Below are 26,390 nucleotides of genomic sequence, written 5' to 3'. Positions count from 1 at the left end.
TGAATTACTAATAGACAGTCTCGTGGTGGTCCATATCAATTCAGTAGTTCATATGGAATATTAATTGATGAAGAGAATTATGTGGACATATAATGTGATAAAGGGATACTCACTACATGTTCTATTTTTTGGGTGAGACTGTAGTTTGCAAATAGGCATAATTGCAGTTGCCAAACCAAATTAGATTTTGGCTTACCAGAGAAAAGAATATCCCTAATGGGTCCCACGCAATATGTTCATTCTCTTACTAATTGGCATCCAAAAGGTCGTAATATGAACGATCATATTACGAATAGTTTATTACTATTCATTAGATGAATGTTACTAAATTTGATTAATTTTTCATTCATTATAATGGAATGAATATGGTAGACTAAACGTTGGTATATGAAGAGACATGAATAAGAGAGGTTTCATTATAATGAATGTCAGTGAATGAGATTTCTATTATGAATAGTCTATTACTATTCATTAGATGAATGTTACTAATTTTTCATTCATTACAATGAAATGAATATAATAGACTAAACGTTAATATATAAAGAGACATGAATAAGAGAGGTTTCATTATAATGAATGTCATTGAATGAGATTTCAATATGCCTCCTCTATAAAAGGAGAGAGAAAGTATGATGAAATACGAGAAATTTTTCTCACCAAAAAAAAGGGATAGCCAAAGTTGTAGAAGAGGCATCGCGTGTGAACTTAGGAGGACTTTGCATTTGTGAAGTCTTTTGTGAGTAATATCATCACTAAGGTATGTCCGATGACATGAATCTATGTACATCAAACAATGATCTAGACTTCACCAAATTTTCATATTATGAATATGGAGAAATGAAATTATTTTGGAATAAAATTCAAAATTCTGCTGCAATCTTTTAGCCCACACCTCCGGTGCAGCCTCCCCCACCAATACTACCATCGAAGTTTATCTTGAGAAAGCTAGGAGGTGGGGGCTCCCATGAAACCTGCATGGTCCTGGGCGCTGCATGAGCAAGAGGGGAGCCCCAAATTTTCCCGGCCAACCCTAGGGACGACAGCATAGCGCAGTGGATAATCTCCTCTATATGAAGAAGAGCTCTCTTCGCTGTTGACCTCAGGTGCACACTACTGTCCTTGAAAATCCGAACATTCTTTTCTATCCAACAGTGGTAAGCTAGGTAGGCAGCCCTAATCCCAGGACCCTCCAGGCCTGACCTCCTCCCTGAAGTTTCCTAAAAGAGCATGAAGTCCTCGGCCGTCGACCATCCCAGCCATGGATCATAGGGACCCCAAGTGCACCCCAAGATTTGGGCAGCCCTTGAGCATCCTCTAATGACATGAAAAATAGACTCCCTTGTCTCCGAGCATTCTAGGCACACCGGAGAAATCTGCATCCCTCACTAGGTCAACATACCTCTGGTAGGTAAGCACCCCCAAGCCACATTCCAGCAATTTGTAGGTGAATGCAGTGCCTCCAAATCCAACCCCCTTCCATCTAACGAGCTAGAAACATCCTGATCGCCTGGACTAAATCCTGAGCCCTCACCTCAAGCCTTATGGTCGTGCTCCACACCCTTCTATCCGTAGCCTCCATAGCCGGAATCAGTAGAGATAGGACACGCTCGGCTAGCCACTCTTCGAAAGCCCATCGCACTAGATACTCGTTCTATGCCCACCCACTAGAGATGAACAGGTCATAGACTCTACGCCCCTCCAGGCATCCAGCATCGATCAAGGTGGTTCAGCCATGGAGAGGCCTCTTAAAGAGCCAGTTGTCCTCCATAACATCGATAGCCCGACCGTCTCCGATTTTCCATCTAATCTCCGATAGGATTACCAGTACGCGAGCACAGATCTTCCTTCATATAAAGAAACTGCGGTGGCCAGTACGGAAGACGGCTGGGTCAGCTGGATCTCCATACTAAGCCTCATCAGGGTGCCCTAAAGAGAACTCAGTTCCAAGATAAATCTAACTGCTAATTTGGTTGCGAGAATCTTCTGTCGCTCAACCAGACCCCAATCTACCACTCCTGATCAGCTGACAAATGGTCTCCTAGGCCAACAGATGTACTCCGCTCCTCACCCGCCCCCACAAGGAGTTGCTGAACTGTCGCTCCGGGATGACTCTGCCCATGGTGGATAAGGCGATGGCTTGCGAACTTTCTAGTCTGCGCTCTTCTACCGGGACCTCTAGATAAACTAATGAGCCATTTCTTGTTACGTGGTCGGAAATTCTTTGTATCCTTCTATTCCTCTTCGAAGCTGACCCATCTAATTCATTTTGTTAAAATACGTGAGCAGATCTGCTACGAAAATGGCATGCCGGGCGATCGAGAGCTGGACCTTGTGCTCTCTGGTGGGTTCCTACCTCGATCTCGCCCTCGCCTACCTTTTCCTCTGCGCCTCCACCCTCGCCTTTCTTGCCTCCAAGTTCTTGTCTGTGTTCGGGCTCGCGCTGCCCTGCTCCTGCAACGGTCTCTTCGGGCGGCAGCCCCGGTGCCTTCAGGGCCTTCTCATCGACTACCCTGCCAACAAAATCGCGGCCGTCCACATGTCCCTGCGCAGCCGATTTCCCTTTGATTGCCTCCGCAGACCCAGCAGCTGCCTTCGCTACGATGTCAAGTTCATGACCGATGACGGCGGCGGCGGCGGCGGCGGGGGACAGCGCCTCTCGGAGATGGGCGGAGGGGAGGAGGAGTCGTGGGCCTCCGCCTCTTATGATCCTCGCAGCTCCAAGGATTTGAGCCTGCTAAGCCCTACGCCGGCGGGTGGACTGGAGTCGGTGCCCTCTCCGAGAAGAGCCTCCCTGGATGTCAAGGGTAAAGGGGTCCTCCTCGGGAAGAGGCCACCGTTCGTCACCCGCCGGCGTTGCCGCCGGAGACCTCCTCCCAGTCGCCGAGGGAAGTCCCCATCCGCCGCGTCCCCTTCTCCGCCTCTGCAGTTGTGTTGGAAAGGGGAGGGCACTCCCCGCACGCCCTTCAACATCAACGGCCAAGTGCAGATGTTTGAAGAAAAAGGAGATGGTCGTTACCTTTTTGGTGGGTATTTAAACATGTATTCTTTTTTTCAACTTCCATATACGGTCACTGCAGAATTTCCATAACAAAAGCCGATAACTTGCTGTGATTTTGTCTACAAGTTTGGAATAAGAAGGCCATACGGCACAGTTTAAATGTATTATGTCAAAAAGTCAAGTATTCCTTGATATAAATGCCATGACAGTTGGTATTTTGTTATGTACTATTATTTCAGATGAATGCCTTGGATTGGTTGAAGGAGCTGCTTCTGCTAATGAATGTAATTTTATGGAGAAGAATGTATCAGCTAGTGCTAAAGAGGTTGGCGGATCTGAGGAAAATGTCACTAGTGTTATAAGAAATTTGCAGCGGGCACTTAAAGAAGAGCAGTCCACTCACGTGGCTCTCTCTCTTGAATTGGAGAAAGAGAGGAATGCTGCTGCTACTGCTGCTGATGAAGCCATGGCGATGATACTACGTCTCCAGAGGGAGAAGGCAAAGATTGAGATGGAAGCTCGGCAGTACCGAAATATTGTTGAAGAGAAGTCTGCATATTATGAAGAAGAGATGATGATTCTAAAGGAGATCATTGTTAGGCGGGAAAGAGAGAAACATGTCTTGGAGAAAGAAGTTAAAGCTTATTGGCAAATGATGCTTGATGGTGGCGAGCAGCAATCTGACAGCGATCTGCATGATATGACACAGCTGATGGGTCAGAGGTCTTGTTCTTCATTTGATCCATTTGATGACCCTATCCCGATATTACAACAGATCTATGAATCCATTGAAAAGAAGGAAAAGGTGAACACTATGTTCCAACAAGTTGGTGATAGTGGGCCTTTAGTTGCTGAGAGACATAGTTGTGCTACTGGTTTTGGCAGTGAATCAGTGTTACTGTCCTTGGATGAAAATGCTGGCTATTCAATTCATGGGTATGTTAAGAAGGATGATAGTATTGAGAGGCATCAGGAAGAAGTTTCAAATATTGAAGGTGAAGGGAACATCCAGTTTCAGGAGAAGGGCATGGTCACAATGCAAAACCTATGTAAGCTAAATAGATCCCAAGAGTGTGGATCTGATGAAGTTACCTCACATTTGATTGATGAAGATTGTACAAGGGTCAGCGAAATTGAGATGAGTCTTCCTTTGGATAAATCATATAGGGCCAGTGGTCAAACATCCGATCAAAGAGATGATGGTTTATCTCAGTTTGAGACTGAAGAACGCACATATGATGTACATGTCATTGATGACAAAATTAATTGGGATGGTGAGGGAGATGAAAAGGAAATAGACCTTTCTAAGAAAGGATGTGCTTCAGGCACATTTGGGGATAGTAATATGAAAAATAAATTATATGGAGCTAACTCAGTTTACTGTACAACTAGTAATTCAGTTTCAAGATGGACAAATGGGGAACTAAACATTCACAGAAGTTGCTCAGACATGACAAATGGGGGGAAATTGATGGGCAGTTCATTTGACAAAGCTTCATGGTTTGATTTGAGGAGGCATTCGGTGTCTGCAGCTGACTATGAAAGGTATATACTAGAAAATGAAGTTGAGCGATTAAGGAAAAGACTAAAGATCATTCAACAAGGAAGAGAACAGTTGAGTTCTTCTGTAGAGCGCAAGGAGAAGGAATCTGACAGCTTGCTGCTCTTAGAGGAAATATCACATCAACTTCAAGAGATCAGGCAAGTAACAGAACCTGAGAAAAATGTTCACCAGGCCTCTTTGATACCTATATCATCCAAGGTATGGCACTACAATTCAAGCTGGATTTTTCTGAAGATTCATTTGAATAATTTGCGACAACTGCATTTATTTTGATGGTTTCTTTCGTCTATCTTTTTGTATTTGGTGTTATTCTGGCAACATCTATGTACATGCTATCTTTTGTCTTGGCTTATTAGTAAGGGATTATCATATGTTGATAGTTGATGCAGCTAATTAACATAAGATCTCTTTAAAATAGAAACCTTTGCTGTGTTTGTCCGTTTTGAACCATCCATCTAAGCATCACTGCCATTTAAGAGCTGTTCATGTGGCTTTTGAATTTCATGATATTTGGCACAATGTGTGCCTGTTCAATTGGTAAAGTATTCATATAGTGCTTGCCCTTCATGGTCATCCTTTTATGTAGGGCTCCGAATTAAGCAAGCTGTTCATGAAGATCTCATGTTTGGCTTACGGTGGGCATGATTAGGACTTGTTTCAGCCTGAGATATTGGAATAATAAAATTTTTAGCTGAACATGTAAATTGGCTAGCTCATAGTTTTGAGCTGAGCTTGCAAGTTGCCTAGTTCACTCATGTTTGGCTCAATAAGGCTTAGAATTTGCCTTTACACATACGTGCACATGTTTGTGGGGCCATGTAGGTAAATGTATAAACCTCTATAAATTTTTATACATACATACATACATATATATATATATATATATATATATATATATATATATATGTCCATACTGGAATATAAGGATTTTTGTTTCTGGTTGTATGTTTTCATATATGTGTATGTATGCATATAATAGGTAGTTGTGCATAATGTAAGGTTGAAATTAATAAGCAAGATCAAGCTGCATTTGAGGATCCACCAATAAGAAAAACAAACGTAAACTGCATTCAGTTTATAAAAATTTGTATTGGCTTGGGTTAGGCTTGAGAATCAGCTTGCTTGAATAGCTCAAGAGCCTAGACTGAAAAGCTCTAATGGAGCTCAAGTCAAGCTCAATCAGCTCTCTGATGTATGACTGAGCTGAGTCCTTAAAGCCCAAGGAGTTGGCTTTATTTTGTTTTCTGAAGCACGAACAAATATGTCTGTTGGCGCATTTAGTTATGTATTTACCACGAGCACCTTGCTGTGAATGAGGCCACTTGTACACCTCCTTGCATGGTTGTCAAATAGACTAGGCAACCCTAGGCAACAGACCCTCCTATAGCCTAGGTGATTGGGCGATCTCCTATGCGATAGAATTTGTACAATAATTTATACCTTCAATTATTCAACTAGTGATTCAAACTTGCTTTGTTCTAACTTTTCTATTTATGACCCATTAACTAAGGAAAACAAGAAAATTTGTAAAAACCAAAGCACCTAACCACTTCCTAAACTGAAATAAATTGAAATAATGAGTTAAATACTAAAAGTGGCCCATCAAACTCTTGGAAAATCTTGGACTGCTGCAATTTTTAGAATCTGAGAAGAATATGTACTTGGATGAAGCTTGGAGCTTTGATGCATGTTGATTTTCCATCCATGGTTGAAAAGACCAAACTAAAGGTACCCTTCTTTGATTTTTATGCTCCCAATTGACTGCAATGATATTTTAAATATTTGTGTCCTTCTATCTGTTGATCCACCTTTAGGCTTTAGAAGACTTTCTTCAATAGTGATATTATTGGTTCCCTACCTTTCATGAGGATGCTACATGTTGAAGAGAAAAAGTACTAGCTATCTTTTAGAGCTTCATCATCGGCAAATCTCAAGCAAGTACATACTGCATCAAGAGTTGTCCATGTTGAAGAGATTAAGTGTTGGTTTGGCCATGAATTTTGTACTTAATGACAAAAAAATCTATAGCCATCCAATAATACGTGACACATTCGCAGGCTGCTATACTGTATCCAAAAAAATCTATGGGTTCAATTGATTAGGTAATGTGTCGCTTCCTCTAGGTTCAAATGGTCCAGACAACTCTTCATATACCTCTATCACTTGACTGGGTGCACCATGAATGTTAGGATTGTTCATTTCATAAAGTTGGAAATTTTTATCAATTTGAACCCTACTTGGAAAGTCATTCTCCAAGAATGTGACATCTCGTGTTTTATTTTTAATCACACTGCCATTTGCATGTTTACCAATGAATACATATCTTTTAGATCATAGTCGGTGGAACCGTTCCGAATCGGACGGTTCGGAGAGTACTGAGCCGTACCGGTGGCAGATCGGGATGTTTCCCACAATTGAAACAAAAAGCCATTGGAGGGGAAGGAGAAGGAAAGAGAGGAAAAGAGAGCGAGCGGGGGGGGGAGGGAGGGAGAGAGAGAGTGAGGATGATAGTGGTATTTTGATGATTAACTCAACCATTGAAGGAATATCTAATTAAATTTTACAAGGTAATATGATGCATCATTACTAAGTTCGTCACTCTCGGTACATTAGTAGAATGAGATCAAGATGTATTTCAATGATTAATAATAAGATAAAATTTGCTTGAAGAATGATAGTGAATTCTAAATTCTAATTCGGCAAAGTTTCAAGTAAAACGTACTCTCAAGGAGATGATAGTAATTTTCATTGTTAAGAGTATATAGCACCACCATGACATATATTCAAAATTGCTTGAAGAATATTTCATTGATTATATGGATGAATTTAATCCTAAGTTGCAGCAAAGTGTGGAATGAGTCGACCCCGGCACATCAAGGAACCATCTGGCACACTTCTGCAAAAATGGCACGGATGAACAGTACTTGGGTCGACCCAAGTAAAGGCTGAGTCGACCCCATCTTCAAGCCTCAAGAAAACAGTTCTCTGGAATCCCTGAGAGGGTCGACCCAAATGGAATTTGAGTCGACCCAACTTTGAGTCGACCCCAACTGAACATGAGTCGACCCAAAGGCTATGTCATTCAAAAATCGGTTCTCTAGAATCCCTGAGAGGGTCGACCCAAGTGGAAATTGAGTCGACCCAACTGATCCTTGACTCGACCCAAAAAGAGTTGAGTCGACCCAAGTGAAGGAAGGCTGAAATACAAGGTTCTGTGTTTCCTGAGAGGGTCGACCCCAATATTGCATGAGTCGACCCAAGTGAAAGTTGGGTCGACCCCAGTGAAAGTTGAGTCGACCCCAAGTCTGATGAACAGTGGTTTGAGTCGACCCCAGAAAAGTTTGGGTCGACCCAAGCACGGGCAGAAGCATAACGGCTAGTTCTGCAGAAGTACCTTTTGTCCTCCCAACAGCAAGTAACTCTGTAATTGGAAATAAAGCTTGACTTGTAGCTAGGGGATACAATCAAGAAGAAGGGATAGATTTTGAGGAAACATTTGCTCCCGTGGCTAGATTAGAAGCAATTAGATTACTTCTAGCTTTTGCATGTTTCATGGATTTCAAATTGTATCAAATGGATGTAAAAAGTGCCTTCTTAAACGGTTTTATAGAGGAAGAAGTATATATAAAGCAACCTCCTGGTTTTGAGAATCATGAATTGCCAAATCATGTGTTTAGATTACATAAGGCATTATATGGATTAAAACAAGCACCTAGGGCTTGGTATAATCGACTAAGCAAATTTCTACTGAATAATGATTTCAGTAGAGGAAATGTAGATAAAATACTTTTTCTCAAAAGGAAAGACAAAAATCTGCTAGTGGTACAAATATATGTAGATGACATAATCTTTGGTGCTACAAATGATAATCTTTGCAAAGAGTTTGCTAATCTAATGCAAGGAAAATTCGAGATGACTATGATGGGAGAACTAAACTTCTTTCTTGGATTACAAATCAAGCAAACTAAGGAAGGTATCTTCATTTATCAAACTAAATACACAAAGAAAATATTAAAGAAGTTTGGGAATGAAAATCACAAGGGAATAGGCACCCCAATGAATCCCACTAATAAACTAGACAAAGATGAAAAAGGGAAAAGTATAGATATGAAGCTTTATAGAGGCTTAATTGGATCCTTGCTTTACCTTACTGCTAGTAGGCCAGACATAGTGTTTAGTGTGTGAATTTGTGCCAGATACCAATCAGATCCTAAGGAGTCACATCTAAGTGCTCTTAAAAGAATCCTTAGATATTTGAGAGAAACTGCAAACATAGGATTATGGTACTCGAGAGACTCATGTTTAGATTTGCTTGCATATTCTGATGCAGATTTTGCTGGTCGCAAATTAGATAGGAAGAGCACTAGGGGAACATGTCAATTTTTAGGAAATAACTTAGTATCTTAGTTTAGCAAAAAGCAGAATTCAGTAGCATTGTCAACAGCTGAAGCCGAATATATAGCTGCCGGCAGTTGCTGTGCTCAAGTAATTTGGCTCAAGCAACAACTAGAGGACTATAGACTTAAACTAGATAACATTCCTATAAAGTGGGATAACACTAGTGCCATTAACCTTACCAAGAATCCAGTTCAGCACTTTAAAGCCAAACATATTGAAATAAGGTATTATTTTATTAGAGATCATTGTTCAAAATGGAAATATATGTATTGAGCATGTGTGTACCGAGAAATAATTGGCTGACATATTCACAAAACCTTTGAGTGAAGACAGATTTTGCATGCTTAGGAGGGAATTAGGTATATGTGATCCCTTTGATTGAGGAGATATAAGAAGGAGCAAGTAGTCTCATGATACTCTCCTTCCATTTCGAAAAACCCATGAAACATTAGTCAAACTAGTCATCTATAGATTCCTTACTTATGTATCATTGTCCCAGTAAGAATTTGTAAGGATTGGAGGAAAGGAAGAATTTTAAAAAGAAAAGGAAGAGAAAGAAAATTTTCTGAACTAGGGTCGACCCAAACCAGAATGGGGTCGACCCAACGACGGGACCCCACTTTTAAAAGGGGGACCCGTGAGCGACATTAGGGCACTGTTTCATCTTGTCCTCTTCCTAAAATCCTATTTCCCACTCTCCAATCTCTTCCAATCATCTCCAAACAGTAGAAGGAAGTTTTCCCAAGCCGTTAGATCAAGATCTTGAAGGAATGGGACCCAAGCGAGCCGTAGCCAAGCGATCCGGGAGAGTTTCACGGACCACCCGTGTTGAAAGAATGCTAGAGAGTCTTCTACAGTGCCTCCACAAGGTGAGACACGTGTAGAGCCTCTTCCTCCTCCCTCCCCTTCAGTCCAACTTGCAAAATATGCGGGGAGACCGGTTACCATGGGAAGAAGGATCCACTCCGAGTTCTTAGATCAAGAAGGATTCCGGTGGGTGATTGGATCCGAAGGCAAGGATGAGAGTATCTTTGCTCCCTAGATGTGGTGATCTACCTTGGGTTGGTTCGTGAGTTCTATGCCTTCCTGAAAGTTGGAATGGGAGGGCTTATATCTGAAGTCCGAGGAGTAAGGGTTAGGGTTTCAGAAGAAAGCTTGAGTGAGTTGCTTCATCTCTCTTGCGAAGGAGCTACACCGGAAAAACCTGAAAACAAGTTGAGAGCTCTACAATTGATCCTTGAGAACGATGATTTCGACTATTCCGAAAATGTGATAGCAGGCTATCTTTCAGCTAAGATGAGGTTGTTGCACAATTTCATAGGTCGGATTTTATTTCCGAAGAGTGGGAGATTTGATCTCATTTCTGAGCGAGACTTGGTCATTATGGAGCACATTATTCAGGGCATTTTCCTAAACCTCCCAGCTATGATGATCAGACAGATGAAAAAGGTTATAATGCAATTCGAGAGTCTCCTTGCCCTATGGTATGATACTCACCCTGGTCTTCCGACAGCATGACATATCAGTAGAGGGAGAGATCTCCAGGCATCTACTATTTACTGACACGTACACTGCACGATCCCTTATTCGCATGGGTTATGAGAAGGTGAACGGGCAGTGGGTGCGTGCAGGAGCTGGGATACATGCACCAGAGGGTGATGCACCAGAGATTGGAGACCCCATCCCTGAGGATGAGGAGCCTGCGGATCATCCTACAGCACCTTCAGAGGCTGGACCTTCGTCATCCACACCTACGGGATGTATAGAGGAGTTTTGGAGTAGGATGATTGAGCTTGTATCAGCTCAGGTGAGGACTCTCTCTGATGGGATATGAGCAGGATGGATAGCATGACTGCTGAGATTAGCGATCTCAGAGAGTAGGTAGGAGCATTACGGAGAGAGAGAGAGGCTCATGGTCCATCTGTGCCCCGAGCAGCTAAGTCAGAGGTATTGGCACAGAGTCATCCAGCTCAGCGAGGTCCACGCTAGACTCAGTCCTATCAGGCTCGACCTCCCCTCGCTACTTATGCTAGGAGGATGAGGACTAGATCACAGCCATTAGATACCCCCTAGGCTGATGTTAGCACCTTGATTAGTGCCTAGGATTTATCTAATTCTCATATGTATTTTGTGTTGATCATGTACTTTGCACTTTGATTGAAAAACATTGTATTTTTGGTGTTAATATACTACAATGTTCCATGTTTGATCAGTAAAATCTGAATGTTTATTATTTTATTTCGGTCGATCGCGTTGGGACACCACCCCGTTGGGGATTGACTGAATGAGTCAAAGGTTTGGAAGACCTCGCCCAAAAGGAGAGTCTCTGCCTTTCTCATCGTTCTCTTGACAAGTCATGACTACGCCCAGGGATGCGTCTGCCTTTGCAAGTGCAGGTGTGGATGAAACGACCCGTGGAAAAAGAGAAAAGGGATCTAAATGTCTTGCTCTTGCCATTGTGAATGTGCGCCCTGCTAACTTAACTCTTATGGTCTCGGCGTCCCGGAATCTAAAGATACTACCAGTCCAGTTCAGATTGTTAGTGATTCGACGAGTTTGATCTTTTCTTTCGAGGGTTGAGGACAAGGGGGAGAAGTAAGGAAAGAAATAAGTTGATAAACAAGATTGAAAATGATAATAGGAAAGATTATACACTTAAGGGGGAGTAATATGTAACAATGAAAAGGTTAAAGTCTCAAATTGAAATCAAATTTCAGAATTTGGCACGTACTTCTCATACCTTGATACATAATCTGAAACTCTTGTTTTATCTCAAATTTTTGAAATTTCATCTTTAACCAAATATAAAAGAAAGGGGGAGTAAATCAAAAAGTTCAAATTGGCAATATTTGAATGAAAAAGGGAGAGACTTCACTCTCAAATTTGAAAAGCTGAAATTCAGCAACTTGAGCTCTTCTAAAAACGGATTTTAACTTAAGTAACAATCTGCTCATACTCAATATTTTGTAATCATCAAAAAGGAGGAGATTGAGGATGATAGTGGTATTTTGATGATTAACTCAACCATTGAAGGAATATCTAATTAAATTTTACAAGGTAATATGATACATCATTACTAAGTTCGTCACTCTCGGTACATTAGTAGAATGAGATCAAGATGTATTTCAATGATTAATAATAAGATAAAATTTGCTTGAAGAATGATAGTGAATTCTAAATTCTAATTCGGCAAAGTTTTAAGTAAAACGTACTCTCAAGGAGATGATAGTAATTTTCATTGTTAAGAGTATATAGCACCACCATGACATATATTCAAAATTGCTTGAAGAATATTTCATTGATTATATGGATGAATCTAAACCTAAGTTGCAGCAAAGTGTGGAATGAGTCGACCTCGGCACATCAAGGAACCATCTGGCACACTTTTGCAAAAATGGCACGGATGAACAGTACTTGGGTCGACCCAAGTAAAGGCTGAGTCGATCCCATCTTCAAGCCTCAAGAAAACAGTTCTCTGGAATCCCTGAGAAGGTCGACCCAAATGGAATTTGAGTCGACCCAACCTTGAGTCGACCCCAACTGAACATGAGTCGACCCAAAGGCTATGTCATTCAAAAATTGGTTCTCTGGAATCCCTGAGGGGGTCGACCCAAGTGGAAATTGAGTCGACCCAACTGATTCTTGAGGCGACCCAAAAAGAGTTGAGTCGATCCAAGTGAAGGAAGGCTGAAATACAAGGTTCTGTGCTTCCTGAGAGGGTCGACCCCAATGTTGCATGAGTCGACCCAAGTGAAAGTTGGGTCGACCCCAGTGAAAGTTGGGTCGACCCCAGTGAAAGTCTGATGAACAGTGGTTTGAGTCGACCCCAGAAAAGTTTAGGTCGACCCAAGCACGGGAGAAGCATAACGGCTAGTTCTGCAGAAGTACCTTTTGTCCTCCCAACAGCAAGTAATGGCTAGTTTTTGAAATCTGACCAATGGGGGGTGTCCAATGGATGAGGAAAACTATTTAAAGGGACACTATTCATCAGAGAAAACATCCTTTTGCAAAATATCAAAGCTTACACAAGAAAGACAAGAGCCCTAACTTTCTTCATCCAAGTGCTTCACTCAAGAGTCAAAAGGAAGTGGTTGAGCAGATTCCAAGAGACATTAAGAGCTCCATCCACCCTTGAAGAGTGAAGCGTTCTTGACAAAGAAGAGAGAAGTCTCATCAAGCGATAACTATATTCTAAACTCTTCTTTGTAGCTTATAATTGTTATATTTGCTCATATAGGAGTTTCAATCTTCTTCTTCTCTTTTAATCACCTTGTAAAGGTTTGTTGGTGAGTCCGTAAAACCAACGGTGTAGGTTTATTAGTGAACCCGTAAAACCAATTGTGAAGGTTCGTTGGTGAGCCCGTAAAACCAACATAGGTTTTTGGTGATCCCGGAAAACCAAAGTGTAAAGGTTTTTGGATTGTGAGCCCGGAAAACAATCCAACTGTAATCCGCGGAATTATAGTGAATTTCCAAGGGGTCGCTTGGGGAGTGGACGTAGGTGCTTAGGAGAGCACCGAACCACTATACTTCTTGTGTATTTGCATTGTGTATTGTTTTAACTTCACTCACTTATTGATTGACTAAATTAAGATAGTAAAAATTTAGAGAAACCAATTCACCCCTCCTTTTGGCTTGTCACCTTGGGCAACAGAGAGGAAGGAAAAGAGGACTGCGGAGGCCGGCGAGTCACGCAGAGGACGCATGGAGGGGCTCCGCCTTTGGAGCGCCTGTTTCGAATGAAATAGGGGACCCGGAGGGGGAGCCCCTCCGCCTTGTTTGTGAGCTCGCCGGCCTCCGCCAGGCCTCCGTCGGCCTTTGCCACCCTTATCTCTCTTCCTCTTCTCTCTCTCTTTTTCTCTCTCCTATTCTTCCCAATGTCCGCCGTTGCTTTCTTGTTTGTACCGTTGCTACCTCAACTTCATGTACAACTGGGGACAAGACCGTAACTTCATCAGGAACGAGGAAGTGAAAGACGGTGGAGGGGCACTAAAGATTCCCCTGAGAATAGATCTCTCATTTGGGCAAAAAGGCTGTGAAAAAGGATTCCAAATCAGGCTTTGACGTGGTGATCAGTTGGACCTTTGATTGAGTAATATTTATTTTTTTTGATTGACCTCCTCCCTGCGGGAGGTCAAATTCAAGTTGCAATTACGACACCCACTTGTCCCCTTTACCTTCCTAGCTTGGCTTGACTAATCGGCGTGGCCTAAAGTGAAGATTGGGGGGAGTAGAGCGAAATCCCCGTCTGGGGTAGTTCCTCACCAGGTCTAGGGCCCTAGACTAGCGGAAGCGGTATTAGTATTAGATCAAGGCATCTAACTTGAATGGAATCTGATCGATCCCCGGGGTGAGAAAGAGAGGGATCTCGACCTTCATTTTTTTTTTTGTACGGAGAGAAAATAAAAGCAAATGAGCTAATGGACATCGAGCTGATGTAGTAGCCAAGACAAGAAGGGCTTCCCAGAGAAAGGTTATGTAATAGAGGCGATAGTGACCAAGACAAGAAGTCACTTGGATGTCTATCCACTCGTCAGTGACTTGCTTGATGTTGCAGTGGTGTGACTGGTTCTTTGACCTGCGGTGTTTCGGCTACTCACAGTAAGGTTATTGTAGTTTGACTGCACGCATACATGGTCTCTAGCCATATGGGTCCATGCAGTATAGATTGGCTGCAGTAGGTTCACTATAGGAGTAGGGTATGCACCTATAAGAAATCTATCAACCTTGATAGATAAGGAGAAGTCTTATGTGATTTATAAGACTAAGTTCGTAAGACCTCGAATGGAACAGTAAAAGAAAAAGAGTTTTCCACTTCCGAACTTAAGTCGAATAAATCTACACATATGACAGACCGTGAAGTTTGACGAGTTATCCATGACCTTAGTCTAGTCGGGACTTATGTATAGAGGGACTGTATCATACGATAACTGCACCTAGAGGTTCATTATTCTATTCTACTGGGTTGCCACTATATACTGCTAGGTGTCACTTGTGGATGTTGGAACTCACGGGCATTTACCTGATGATCGGTAAACCCTAACGAGTAGAACTGAAAGAGTTTCAGTCCACTGAAAGGTGTTTCAGTGATATTGAGATGGAGATCTCAATATGTCTCATTACCAGTCAGATTAGAACCTATGAGGTTACACACATTAAAGGTTCTGATTATTAGGATTGTCGAATTGTGATTTGGAATCACAATGTCAATTGTCAATAAGATTGATGTTCGAAATAACCCACTAAGAGTTAGTGAGTTAAATGGAAGAATTAAATAATTATAATTAGATTATAATTAAGTCTTTTATCCCTCAGAAAGAGGGTTTATTAACGGTCCAGTTTCTGCGGGCGCCCAGGTCCAGAGGAGTTAATTCACTATTAAAGAGTCCAGTCTCATGGGGTTGTGAGTTCTTAGGATGGGTTTCTTAGACCAAGGGTTCATCGATTCCAAGATCCGGGTTTCCCCATAGAGAGTAATGAAAGCTTTGAACTAGCGAGTTACGAGGCGACAGCAAAAGACCTTCGGTTCCCAATCTACATGAACAATCCCTAGCACCCTGCCTTTTGCTTGATCGGAATCTATTCTATAATTGAATAGCTGAAGTGCTACTTAACTTAGTAGTAGAAACTCGGAGAGACAGACAGAGAGAGGACTCTCTCATACTTGCAAACTCCTAGGATGAGAAGCCTTGTTTTTAGCAGGAACCAGCAGTAGTACTTCACCTAGAGAGAGAAAGCCAATAAGACCGTGCTAAGTAAGAGACGGAAAGCACTTTAAAAAATGGAATAAAGCCAACAAGATACTCTCCTCCGCCTTCTCTACTGTGTCGGTATAGGCCTGACGTGGAACGGTATGGAGGAGTACCGACCCGTGCCGCCGGGCAACCTGTCCGGGCTTCGGTTCCGACATAGTAGACCTTGCTTTGGAGTATTCAGAGTATCTAATAAAGATGCATTTCTTCCCCCTTGGACTTAACTTTCCATATCTATGAGAAGAATCGTGAATATAAGATGCAGATCCTGAGGTTCGCAAATGGCTTAGGTTAGGTTTTTTACTTATCAACAATTCATGTTGTGTAGAAGTGATTGATTTATAGGGTATTTGGTTGAGATGTCGATAGAAGTTAGCAGTGCATCCCCCTGACATGATCCACCGCTCTGCCAATTCAAGCTCCCATGCTATCTTCCAAAGATTTAACCTTTTAATATTCCGTATATCATGTCTTATAGGTTCCCTCTGAACCGGTAGTGAGGCAAGCAACATACAATAACCATGTCTTTTTTTTGAAACAGCAACACCAGTAACCCTATAATCACATATTATGTTCCATATAGTCCTTATGTGCTTTTGTGTGGTGTGTTTTGGGTTCATTTTATAACTCATGCAATCTTCTTTTATAACCATTTTCACTACATGGATGAACCAAAAATAGTGTACAAATTACTACATGATTCTAACTCAACATAAATTTAAACACAAAAGAATGCATGTAGCCATCATAAACCCATAGATGCAACAATTATAAAAGAATTGTACATTCAGTTTGATTGCATAATTCAAGTTCACTAGAGTAAGGAATGCTGAGCCGGCTCGTACGGAATCGGTACTGGTGCCGATCGGTCTGGTTCGACGTTAAAAAATGGTTCTGGGCCCCAGCGGTATTGGGCCGGAACAAGCCGGAACCGGTTTGGTACTAGATGTGTACCGGACGGAACCGAATGATTCTGTCCGGTATAGCTAGGAGTTGGTATAACCATGGGCAGCGTCCGCGTGCGTGCTATATTATGCAGGCCGGTCCGAATCGGTATTAGCGCCGACCGGTACGCTGACCAGTACCGGTTCGGTGATCCTTGCACTAGAGGGACAGTACAATATCCAAGAGCTCCCACTTGCTCCCATTAGACATCACTTCTCGTAAACAAATTCAATGAACCCCAAACAAAATTTTTAATGAAATTCAAAACTAAAATTTTTCCAACATAAAATTTATGAGAAAAATACTTTCTATAATTCCAATAATTTTCACATAATTAATTCACAAATAAATTTTTAATGAAATAGAAAAATAATTTAAATATATTGAGAAATAGTAAATTCAAAAATACACAAAATGGTGGTTGGAGCATTAAAAATGAAGCCTTTTATAGCCTGCACCATGCTGCTTAGCATGTCTAGGCATCTGCAATGTCGAAAAATCCCATCTATTTTATTTAGTTGAATCAGTTGTAGGAGCTTCACGCACCAGAGGTGATGCAGTAGGCCATGCATTGCCTTTCATGCCTCTGTTTCAGGTCAGACCAGTGGCGCTCAAACTATCTTTGTGAGCTGAGTCTAATGGTGAGGTTTATTCTGCCTAAGGTTTTATCCACATGGTGTGTGTACCTGACATGTGTGCCTTGGGGTATTAGATTTGCTCTGGTCGGCATCTTCTTCAACCTCCAGGCCACGATTTTGCATCAGAGAATCTTAGGTTCCGAACCGTTTTCAAACCCTTTTTTCTCTCTCTACAAACCATAAAACTTGGCATATGATATTTGGTTTTAAAGCTTGTAAAAGAACTTTCAAACCATACTAATTTTGGAGTCTAAGGAGTAAGGAGGTAGTGCATGAAAGATATATGACCACAAATTCATGGTCTTTCTAAGTTTCTTGAAACTTGGTCTTTGTTGAAACACAACATACAAGCCTCTGATTAAGCCCAAATTTTGCAAGCAAGATGTGCACTCATGAAGGGCTATACTATACATAAAGCCGAGCCCTAATGTTGCCTCACGTAAAATTGCCATGAACGCATTTAAAGGTCCGAGAAAATTGCAAAGTGATGAAACAATGTAAACAGAGACGTGCACATGCATTTAAAGGCATGTATATGTCACTCATAAGCCATTGAAACAATCAAAATGCTCTGATACCAATGTAGAATGAAAAATTCAATAAAAATAGAGTTAGACAAACTTACCTTGTTGGGAACAAAACATAGGTAATCCAGGGTCATTTGGATAGTTTTATGTGGGTAAAATTATCACCATGAAGCCAGCAGGTTATGGGTGAAATCAGAGTATGAAGATCACACCTTTTCACCGCCCAAATGCCATGTCTCACATTCATGATAATGGACAATCTATTTTCCAGTGTATAGGACTCACAAACTGCTCTTTTTCATTGTGTTTATTCATTGGAATTGCAAAGAATGTTATGTTGAAGTGAAGTTACAGAAGGAATGTCTATATTGATGGGGAGTTTTCCCATTCTTTAATTTTAAGAAAGGGGGAGGGGTGGTAACTGCCGATAACTACCCCAAAACTGTTCCCCCTTTCTTCTTCTTCTTTTTTTTTTTTTTTTTTTTAAATGCAGCCTGAGAGGGTTTGGGCCCAAAACCCAACATGCTGATATTGGAAGAAGCTCTGCAACAAAAAATTTTATTCCATCTAACATCTTGTACCATGAAGAAGCTCTCAATACTGTGCAACCACTAAAGAAATCTATCCAGATCATGTTCTCCAGAAAAATCAGCAACTTCAAGCCTAGCTCCTCACTCAATTTTAACAAATTCACTGTTTATTGAGCTGTCAGATTTGATTTTGTGGAGGGATGTGATGTTGTACATGGAAAGATTGAAGGCTGATAAAGTGGAACCCATGTCTGACTTTTCTGTTGTATTGCTTTTGCAGCTGAGAACTGCTGCAGCAATTGCATCCAAAGTTGTCTTGATCGGCCATTAGTGTCTCCAGAGGGGCAACCCAATCATTTATTTATCTATTGAATGGTTTTCTTCCTTCATAATCTTAGGTCAAGGTGTCAAGTTGAGAATTAAGTTCTGCATTGATAACCATTATAAAGGAAAGAAATAATATTAAGAGGAAGAAATCAAGGAAAAAGACAGGAAAAGAGGATTAAAAGATGGGTAGGAAGTTGGCTTTGATACCAAACTGATGTCGGACCACCAAGGGTTGCCCTACGATACATAAAGTGGATTATGTGAGATAAGGGTTTTAAGTAATCCAGTTTCTTGCTATCCAAACCAAGCTATGCGTTACCAGTGTCGGCATCCATATCAATTGGTTGGTGGTACAGTACCATATGGTACTGTGCCAGGCCATTTCAGTGCATACCGACAAAGGAAAACCAGAGAGGGAGGGGAAGAGGGGGAAGGAGAGAGTGGTGCGGACATCAGTGCCAGGTAGGCTCGTTAGCGAGCCGAGCTGCTTGGGCTCGGCTCGGGCTCGGCCCGGTAAAAGCTCGACTTGAGCTCGGCTCGTTAGTCAAACGAGCCCGAGCCTGAGCTCAAAATGCCGTTCGTTTAAATCCGAGCTCGAGCCCAAGCTTGAGCCCGAGCAGCTCACGAGCCTGTTTGGGCTCGTGACTTAACCCTGCCTGGGCCCATCGAAACTTCAATCGGGTCAATAGACCAAATAAATCGGGTAGGGATATCAAAAGATCCTCTTATTGTCCCCCAACTCGGCGACGTCCAGATGAGCTGCAAACCATCCTCGTCCGTGTCCGGCGGCGCCAATCTGGACAGGTTCTTCGAGGACGTGGAGGTGATCAAGGACGAGCTCAAGGAGGTGGAGCGCATCCATCGCCGGCTTGACGAGTAGAACGAGGCCTCCAAGACCCTCCATGTCGCCTCCGCCGTCCGCAACTTCTGCGCCCGCATGGACGGCGACGTCGCCACCACCCTGAAGAAGGCCAAGCTCATCAAGCTCCGCCTCGAGTCCCTCGACTGCGCCAACGCCGCCAATTGCTCCCTTCCTAGCTACGGCACCGGCACCTCCACGGACCGCACCCGCACCTCTGTCACCGGCCTCCGCAAGAAGCCGAAGGACTCAAAGGCGATTATTGGGAGTCCGTCGAGCGGCGCTACTACACGGTGACCGGGAAGAAGCCCGACTAGCAGACGGTGGAGGCCTTGGTGGCGACGGGAGAAGGCGAGAGGTTCCTGCAGAGGGCAATAGAGGAACAAGGGGGCAGGGTCCTGGATGTGATAGTCGAGATCCAGGAGAGGCACGGGGCGGCGGCGGATCTCGAGAAGAGCCTGCTCGAGCTGCACCAGGTGTTCATGGACATGTCCGTGCTGGTGGCAGCACAGGGGGAGCAGCTGGACGACATCAAGAGCCAGGTCGGGCGAGCCCAGTCCTTGTTATCGAGCTCGAGCTTGAGCTTGGGCTCATGCTCGGGCTTGAGCTCATAATTGAAACGAGCTTTACGAGCTCAAGCCCGAGCCTTTACTTTGCAAGCAAGACTGAGTTCGAGCCCAATACAGAGCTCGGTACCGAGCCCGAGCCCGAGCTTCTGTGAAACGAGCCGAGCCTGAGCCTGGGAGGCTCGGGCTCGGCTCGGCTCGTTAACAGGCCTAGTGCCAGGTCAGCCATCACGAGTCCCAGGCTCGGGCTCGGCTCGGCTTGTTAACAGGCCTAGTCCCAAGTCAGCCATCATCGTGTCCTCGGTCGCCACAGGGTCCAGCTAGTTCAACCAGTTTGATTTTATTTTGGATTGATTTATTTTAGTTGGGTTTATGTTATGTTGATTGGGTTTATTTGCATATTGTCATTTTAGGGCGTTTTTCGGATTGTTTTCTTTGCAGGGGCTTATTTGTTATTTTGTGACCCTATATATATGGGTCCATGCTCATGTTTAGGGTTTGATAAATGATGAATGAAACTTAGCCTTCTTTTCTTCTTCCTCCTCCTCCTCCCTTCTCTTCTTCTTCTTCCTCTTCTCTTCTTCCTCTCCTCTCCTTCTCTCTTTCTCCCTCCGCTGCTGCTGGGCCTAACGCTATTCCCAACCGTCGTGGAGTTCCCAAAAAGGCATACGCCCTTGAGACTTAAGATAGATGGGAGCTCCCCTCCCCTTGAAACGTTTTCCCTGCTGTCCTGCATCAGAGAGAGGAAGAGAGAGAGGAGGGAGGGAGGGGGAGGAAGAGGAATGGAGAGAGAGGGAGAGGGAGAGGGAGGAGGAGAGGAAGAGAGTGGCCGAGAGAGGTAGAGGAGGGCCAGAAGCTCTCGTCGGCCCTCCATGTGCAGTTCTCCTATTTTGAACAACATAGAGGGGTCTTTTTTTTTATTTTCACAATTTAAACTGAAGTTGGCAAGGCCCCCCCCCCCCCCCCCCCCCCCCCCCCCAACCCACCCAAATGTTTGGGTAATCTATACCAATTCTTAATAGGCAATTAACAAGAAGAATAAGACTCAATGATTCCCTAAGTTGACTTACCACAACTTGGCTAACCACGTTATTAGTCCGTCTGAGATTTTCTGCTACAATTTCAGCATGGCTGCTCAACTCCTATCTTGTCTAGCCCAATGCTAGGGCATCAAGGTAAGGTTAAGTACAACGTACAAGTGTCATGGTGTCTTGGCATTAGCATGGCAAACACCAAAAGCCATGCCATTGCTTGGCACAAATTAGCATGCTGCAGTCATGTAGACAGTTTTGATTTGTCTTAGTTTAAACTTAAGACACTTTAGTTGCATGAACTAAAAACATTGAAGACAATAAATAGTGTCATACAATCCAAATTACTCCATGTATTAATTCACGTGAGGAGCCCATATCATGACATGTCAATGCTATAGTTGAAGCTAGATCCAGAGGGTACGAATGTCTAGAAAAAAATCGGTGATAGATTCTAGGTGCATAGGGATTTGGTACAAGGTCCATACCATGTTGAACCTCTCAGACACCAAAATTGTGAGTAATCATATGTCAGACCCTTGTGTTACAATTTATGAAGCACAAATACTTCAGCTTGCATGATGGGCTCGTATCAAATACATATCAGGTACTGATATCTGTTGGATACTTATTGGATATGCCCTTGCTTCATAGGTCACAAGTGTAAATGAGCGCTTAAGTTTTATAGTTCTAGTCGAGAAGAACATGCCTTATGTTTGCTGCCTTGAGAGCACCAAAACTCATTAGGTTGATTTTTGGGTTTGTTGTTGGTTTGGTGGCTCCTAGGATGCTTTTGATCTTTTATCTTTTATACTCTTTCAAATATTTCCTTCAGTACTTATACTGCAAGTTCTTTGCAATGTATTTCATCATTGCATTAGTGCTAAATCGAAAATGGAGCCTTTGGTTAAGTTATTGCTCATTCAAATACAATTTTCTAGATATTTTAGGACCTTTTAATGAAATAGTGAAATTTATGAATTGTTGTCTTAGTAAATAATGATTAATTAATAAACACTCCCGCATTGTCCAAAAATCATCTTCTAATTTTTTATGATCAATTAATATCAATAATATTGACATGATGCTTTTATGACACTGTAAATTGGCCTGTGCTTACTATGTAAGAAACAAATAAACTAACTGCAGTCAAGTGTGCTTGTTTGGGGCCAAACACAAATGTCCCTGAAATTAAGCCAAATCATATGCAATTAAGGTAGCATATGCACATTTATAGTGCAAGCATGCTACCATAATGCATTTTCAAAGGTTATTCTTTCATAATGTTGTTATTTATTTTCAGAAAATTATATTCAGTTAGAATATCTTTTGGTAGGGCTGTAGATTCGGCTCTATCCAACAAAATATCTATGAGCCAACTTAGTGAATGTCCTTCTCTCAAATTAGTTTCAAAATTGTGGTGTATCTAGAAAGGATTTTCGGTGGATTGCAAACTCTCCAAAATCAGTTGATTTGATCCTTGATTTATGCTCTTGTGCATGAACCTGACATGATATAGGAGCAATTGGAGATGTCCTACAAAGGCATCCGTGGACCTAAGGAACTAGATAAGGGTTTAGGTTGAGAGCAGCTGCCTTGGTACAGAAGAAAGGAAAAAGTGTTTTTTTTTCTTGGCATTTGTAAAATCCAGGGAGTAAAAGGTTTCTGCTTTAGGTCTTTGCTTTAGGTCTTTAAATGAGGTATAGATCTAAATAACATCTTTCTGAAGTAGAATTGTGAATTCATAATGGTTCGTAGGAATCCAATTACAGAAATGCAGATGATAGAGTTTATGCAAAAATCAATAGTAAAATAAGGTTTAGAAGACCAAACACAGATGAAAGCAAAGGGAGAGGGGGGTCAGGATAGAGATAATAATGGCCAAACCGGGCCTCGAAATTTCTTTCATTCAGAACAGAAAACACATAATGCTTTTTGAAGCCATTTTTTTTTTTTAAATTTTGTGTGACTTAATTTACAATTAAACTAGAACTCTTAAATCTTAATTGTCAAGCAACTGATCTCCAAAACCTTTCCTGGATTTCTGAATTCAGAATAACCTGTCAATGGACACCTAAAACAACCATAAGTCAAGCTGTAAAAACTCTCACTTATTCAACTTAACATATACTTGAAGTGGAGTTTTCATAGATCAATCCCGCTTAAAGGATGCTAAACTCTACTTAAAAAATAGAGAGATAAGTTTTTTGAAAATACAGTAAAAATTTAAAATGAACTAATTTTTATTTACCATCATGATGTTGGATTGACCAAGAAAAGGTTTTTTACATAAAAATTTTGGGGAAAAAAACTATGCGCTATGTTAAATGAAACTTAAAATAAATAAGTGGACGAGACCGATCACCTTATTAGCTATAGAATGGTGGCTTTGATTAACGTAGGGCTCCTATCGGGCTCCGAGCTCTCCAAAGCACCTCCAACATCTGAATATTCAGTAAACATTGGAGGCCTTAATGCTCAAAGTCAGCAGGGCGAGTTTTGGTCGGCGTTGACCAGCATGAGCTGGCCCCTCAATCCTTGACTTCTTGTTAATCTGCATTTTGGTTTCTTATTGGTTATCAAACCGCTGGAATGTTCTGATGTCGTTCTTCATAGTACTTATGTATAATGCTGTGACTTCATTCATAAATATTTACTTAAATAAAGAGCTTCTTTCCCTGTAGAATCCTGTGATTAGGGTATGCAAAATTAATCGTTCGCTTCTGATTCTGGGCTTAGTTGGCATTGCTCTACATTTTTATCAGATGATAAGGGTCAGAACCAATCCATCACTTATATGAAGTCTACTAAGAAAATTTCTACTTGTGTTTCTCAACTATTGTTGATGGAATTAGTATTTGCCTGATGTTGTGCTTAACAGAATTCTCAAAATATCAAAATATTCATCAATTTATGTTATCAATCCAATTTTGTCCTGCTGATCATGGCTGCGATTTGCAAGACAACCTTGGGTTGGTGGCACCATGACATGAATATCTTGTGAAAGGAAAACAGATCAATCGTATGGGTTGGTTGTTGGCCAAAAATTTCTTTACTATCATTCCCTGCAAAATAAAATAATATCATTAAAAAAATTACATATTTAATTCTGCACAGAAATGAGACAGTTTGTTTTAAGTATACTCTTTTTTGCAGGATTGTTGATGCCGTTTTATGATGAAATGAAATTTGAAGATGTTAAGAGGTTAATAGTGAGACCAGAAAAACTAAGGGTGAAAATTTCTGTACTTATAAGCATGTCAATTTATTTAGAAAATTCATTGTTCATGATGTACATCTGTAGGAGTGAGAAGACTGGTTGGTTAGGTATCTTGAATCTGACCTTGTAAGGAAATGATGATTGTGATCTTATAATTGACCTATTAACTGGAAGTCAATGCAGAATCTTGCTCATGATAAACAAATGTTTGGAAAGTAATGATATTTATTGGTGATGTTGGACAAAACATTTAGTGGTCTGGAAGTCTGAGGTTATCACAAAAAATGATCATGACCAGATAAATTGACATGTGCCTGAAGTTATGACAGAGCTGTCTTGACCAGGAAATTTCAATTTCAACATTTCGTAAAGAACTTGAGGATCCCAAATGTTATGATGTGGAATGAGTAACATATTTAAATTTTTTTAGTGAATGTATAAGATGTATGATAAATGACATGCAGGATTACAAGACATTAAGAGCAGTAGAGAATTTTGTGAAGGAATTTATGCAATATGAGTGAAAATTTCGTCCTGATGTTCTGAGTGGTATGGTGCAAAGTTTCTTTGAACCGGGGGTAGCAAAAAATTGGTTTTAGTTTTACTAGGTTGTCCTTGAGCAGCTATAAGAAGCTTATGCACAGATTTCAGGAAACTGTTACTGTAACTAGCTGGCCAGTGGAACAAATGATAAACTACTCAAATTTGTTGAGAGTTAGGTTGCATTATTTGGTGTCTTTTGGTGAGTAGACACTTCCAAGGAAGTAAGAGGTCATGCTGATTTGTTATGTTGTGTGATGATGGCAGGGGATGCATACGCACGGTACCTCCTATTAGCCCTTATTGCAAAAAGTAAAATGCCATCTTATTTTTTTTTTCCTGAAAAAGGGATGCCTAGTGCATGCGGCTCCTGCCGCTACGAGGTGTAGGACAGGTCAGATGTACGCGGTCTTATGAGAAATTGTCTTCGTGTTTTAAACCCGTGATACTTAAGTCATAATGGAGCAACCCTACTGTTGCATCAAAGTTCACCCTCTATTTTTTTTTTCTTAATACCATAACGTTTAAAATGTCGCGTGGTTATTTAGTTTGGAATTATATGCTTTTACTTCTACTTTGTATCTCCTATATGATATTAATTTATTGCTCACTTTTTTAGGCTAATTTGAAAAAAAGGCGTTGTTGCTGTGTTTCTCGGGGACTGAATGATAGCACATAATTTGCAAAAGGTTAAAAATGACATGCTGGATCAGAGCTGACGCTTGAACTGCTACAGATTGGACAAGGATGATTTTGTTTGCTTGAAGTTGTGGCGATGCTATGTGTTTGATAATTCTTGTTAATACTACGGTGTTTCCAAGATAATCTAACAAATGTGGGGCTTAACTGAGCTCAATCGTTATATTCAAGAACTACCTTGAAGATGATCGTAGGGGGAACGCATATAACCAGTTTGGTATGAACATATACTGACCTCACGTGTGAGCAAGACATGAATTATCTCCTAGAAGTATGGTGTTTGTCTTGGGACTTCCTGATTTTGTACAGCTTTGCATTAAGGTTTGGTAAGTGCTATTTGTGTTGTATAAGTGAAAAAAGCTAGGGATTAATGTCAGCTTTATTGTTGTTGTTACATTTTTGTACCTCTGCAAACAGTATTGGCAGAAGTTTAATAAACAAATTTTCTATCTAGCTGAAACATTTTGAAATGTGTTTTATAGAAACTATAGTACTTGATCAGTTATTTCAAAAAGGGTAGCCAGAGTGGAATGTAAAAAAGGTTCATGTAGCCAGTTCAAACTAATTTAGAATTAAGGCCGAGTTGAGTTGAGTGCTTGGTCACATCTAAGAATGGTACTATGTATATTTTTTTTTTCAGATTCATGAAGACTTTGATTAACGAAAAGAACTATTCTGGCACTATCTTGACAATTTAGGAAGCTGAATGTTCTCTCTTAGCTTGACCTCCCAACCTCCTTATTTATTCTTTCTGTTCAAGTCAGATTGCAGGGTACACAGGTCAGCTTTGATTATG

At 41.4% G+C, this 26,390-nt stretch overlaps 1 protein-coding gene and 1 pseudogene across 5 annotated transcripts; both read left to right on the top strand.

The window, feature by feature from the left end:
- The first annotated feature begins 2,040 nt into the window (after positions 1 to 2,040).
- Positions 2,041 to 26,047, top strand: LOC103718411 (uncharacterized). 5 transcript variants are annotated; one of them, XM_039131022.2, is made up of 4 exons: positions 2,041 to 2,201; positions 2,287 to 3,023; positions 3,238 to 4,760; positions 25,515 to 26,047. In XM_039131022.2, the coding sequence occupies exons 1-4, from the start codon at positions 2,188 to 2,190 to the stop codon at positions 25,572 to 25,574; spliced, it is 2,334 nt and encodes a 777-aa protein (XP_038986950.2). In that variant the 5' UTR covers positions 2,041 to 2,187; the 3' UTR covers positions 25,575 to 26,047. The 5 variants fall into 5 exon arrangements, with proteins under 5 accessions (XP_038986950.2, XP_088566335.1, XP_038986951.2 ...); XM_088710209.2 differs by lacking the exon at positions 25,515 to 26,047 and adding an exon at positions 24,292 to 24,428; XM_039131023.2 differs by having other exon boundaries at positions 2,078 to 2,209.
- On the top strand, positions 19,288 to 20,380 carry LOC148700206 (syntaxin-121 pseudogene; annotated as a pseudogene).
- Positions 26,048 to 26,390: the final 343 nt, after the last annotated feature.

Source organism: Phoenix dactylifera, chromosome 13 (genome assembly GCF_051530095.1).
Source record: "Phoenix dactylifera cultivar Ajwa chromosome 13, Ajwa_hap1_PhDact_Kaust_v1.1, whole genome shotgun sequence".
Classification (NCBI taxonomy): Eukaryota; Viridiplantae; Streptophyta; class Magnoliopsida; order Arecales; family Arecaceae; genus Phoenix; species Phoenix dactylifera.
Note: the sequence above shows the minus strand (reverse complement) of the source record. Positions and strands in the feature narration are given on the sequence as shown.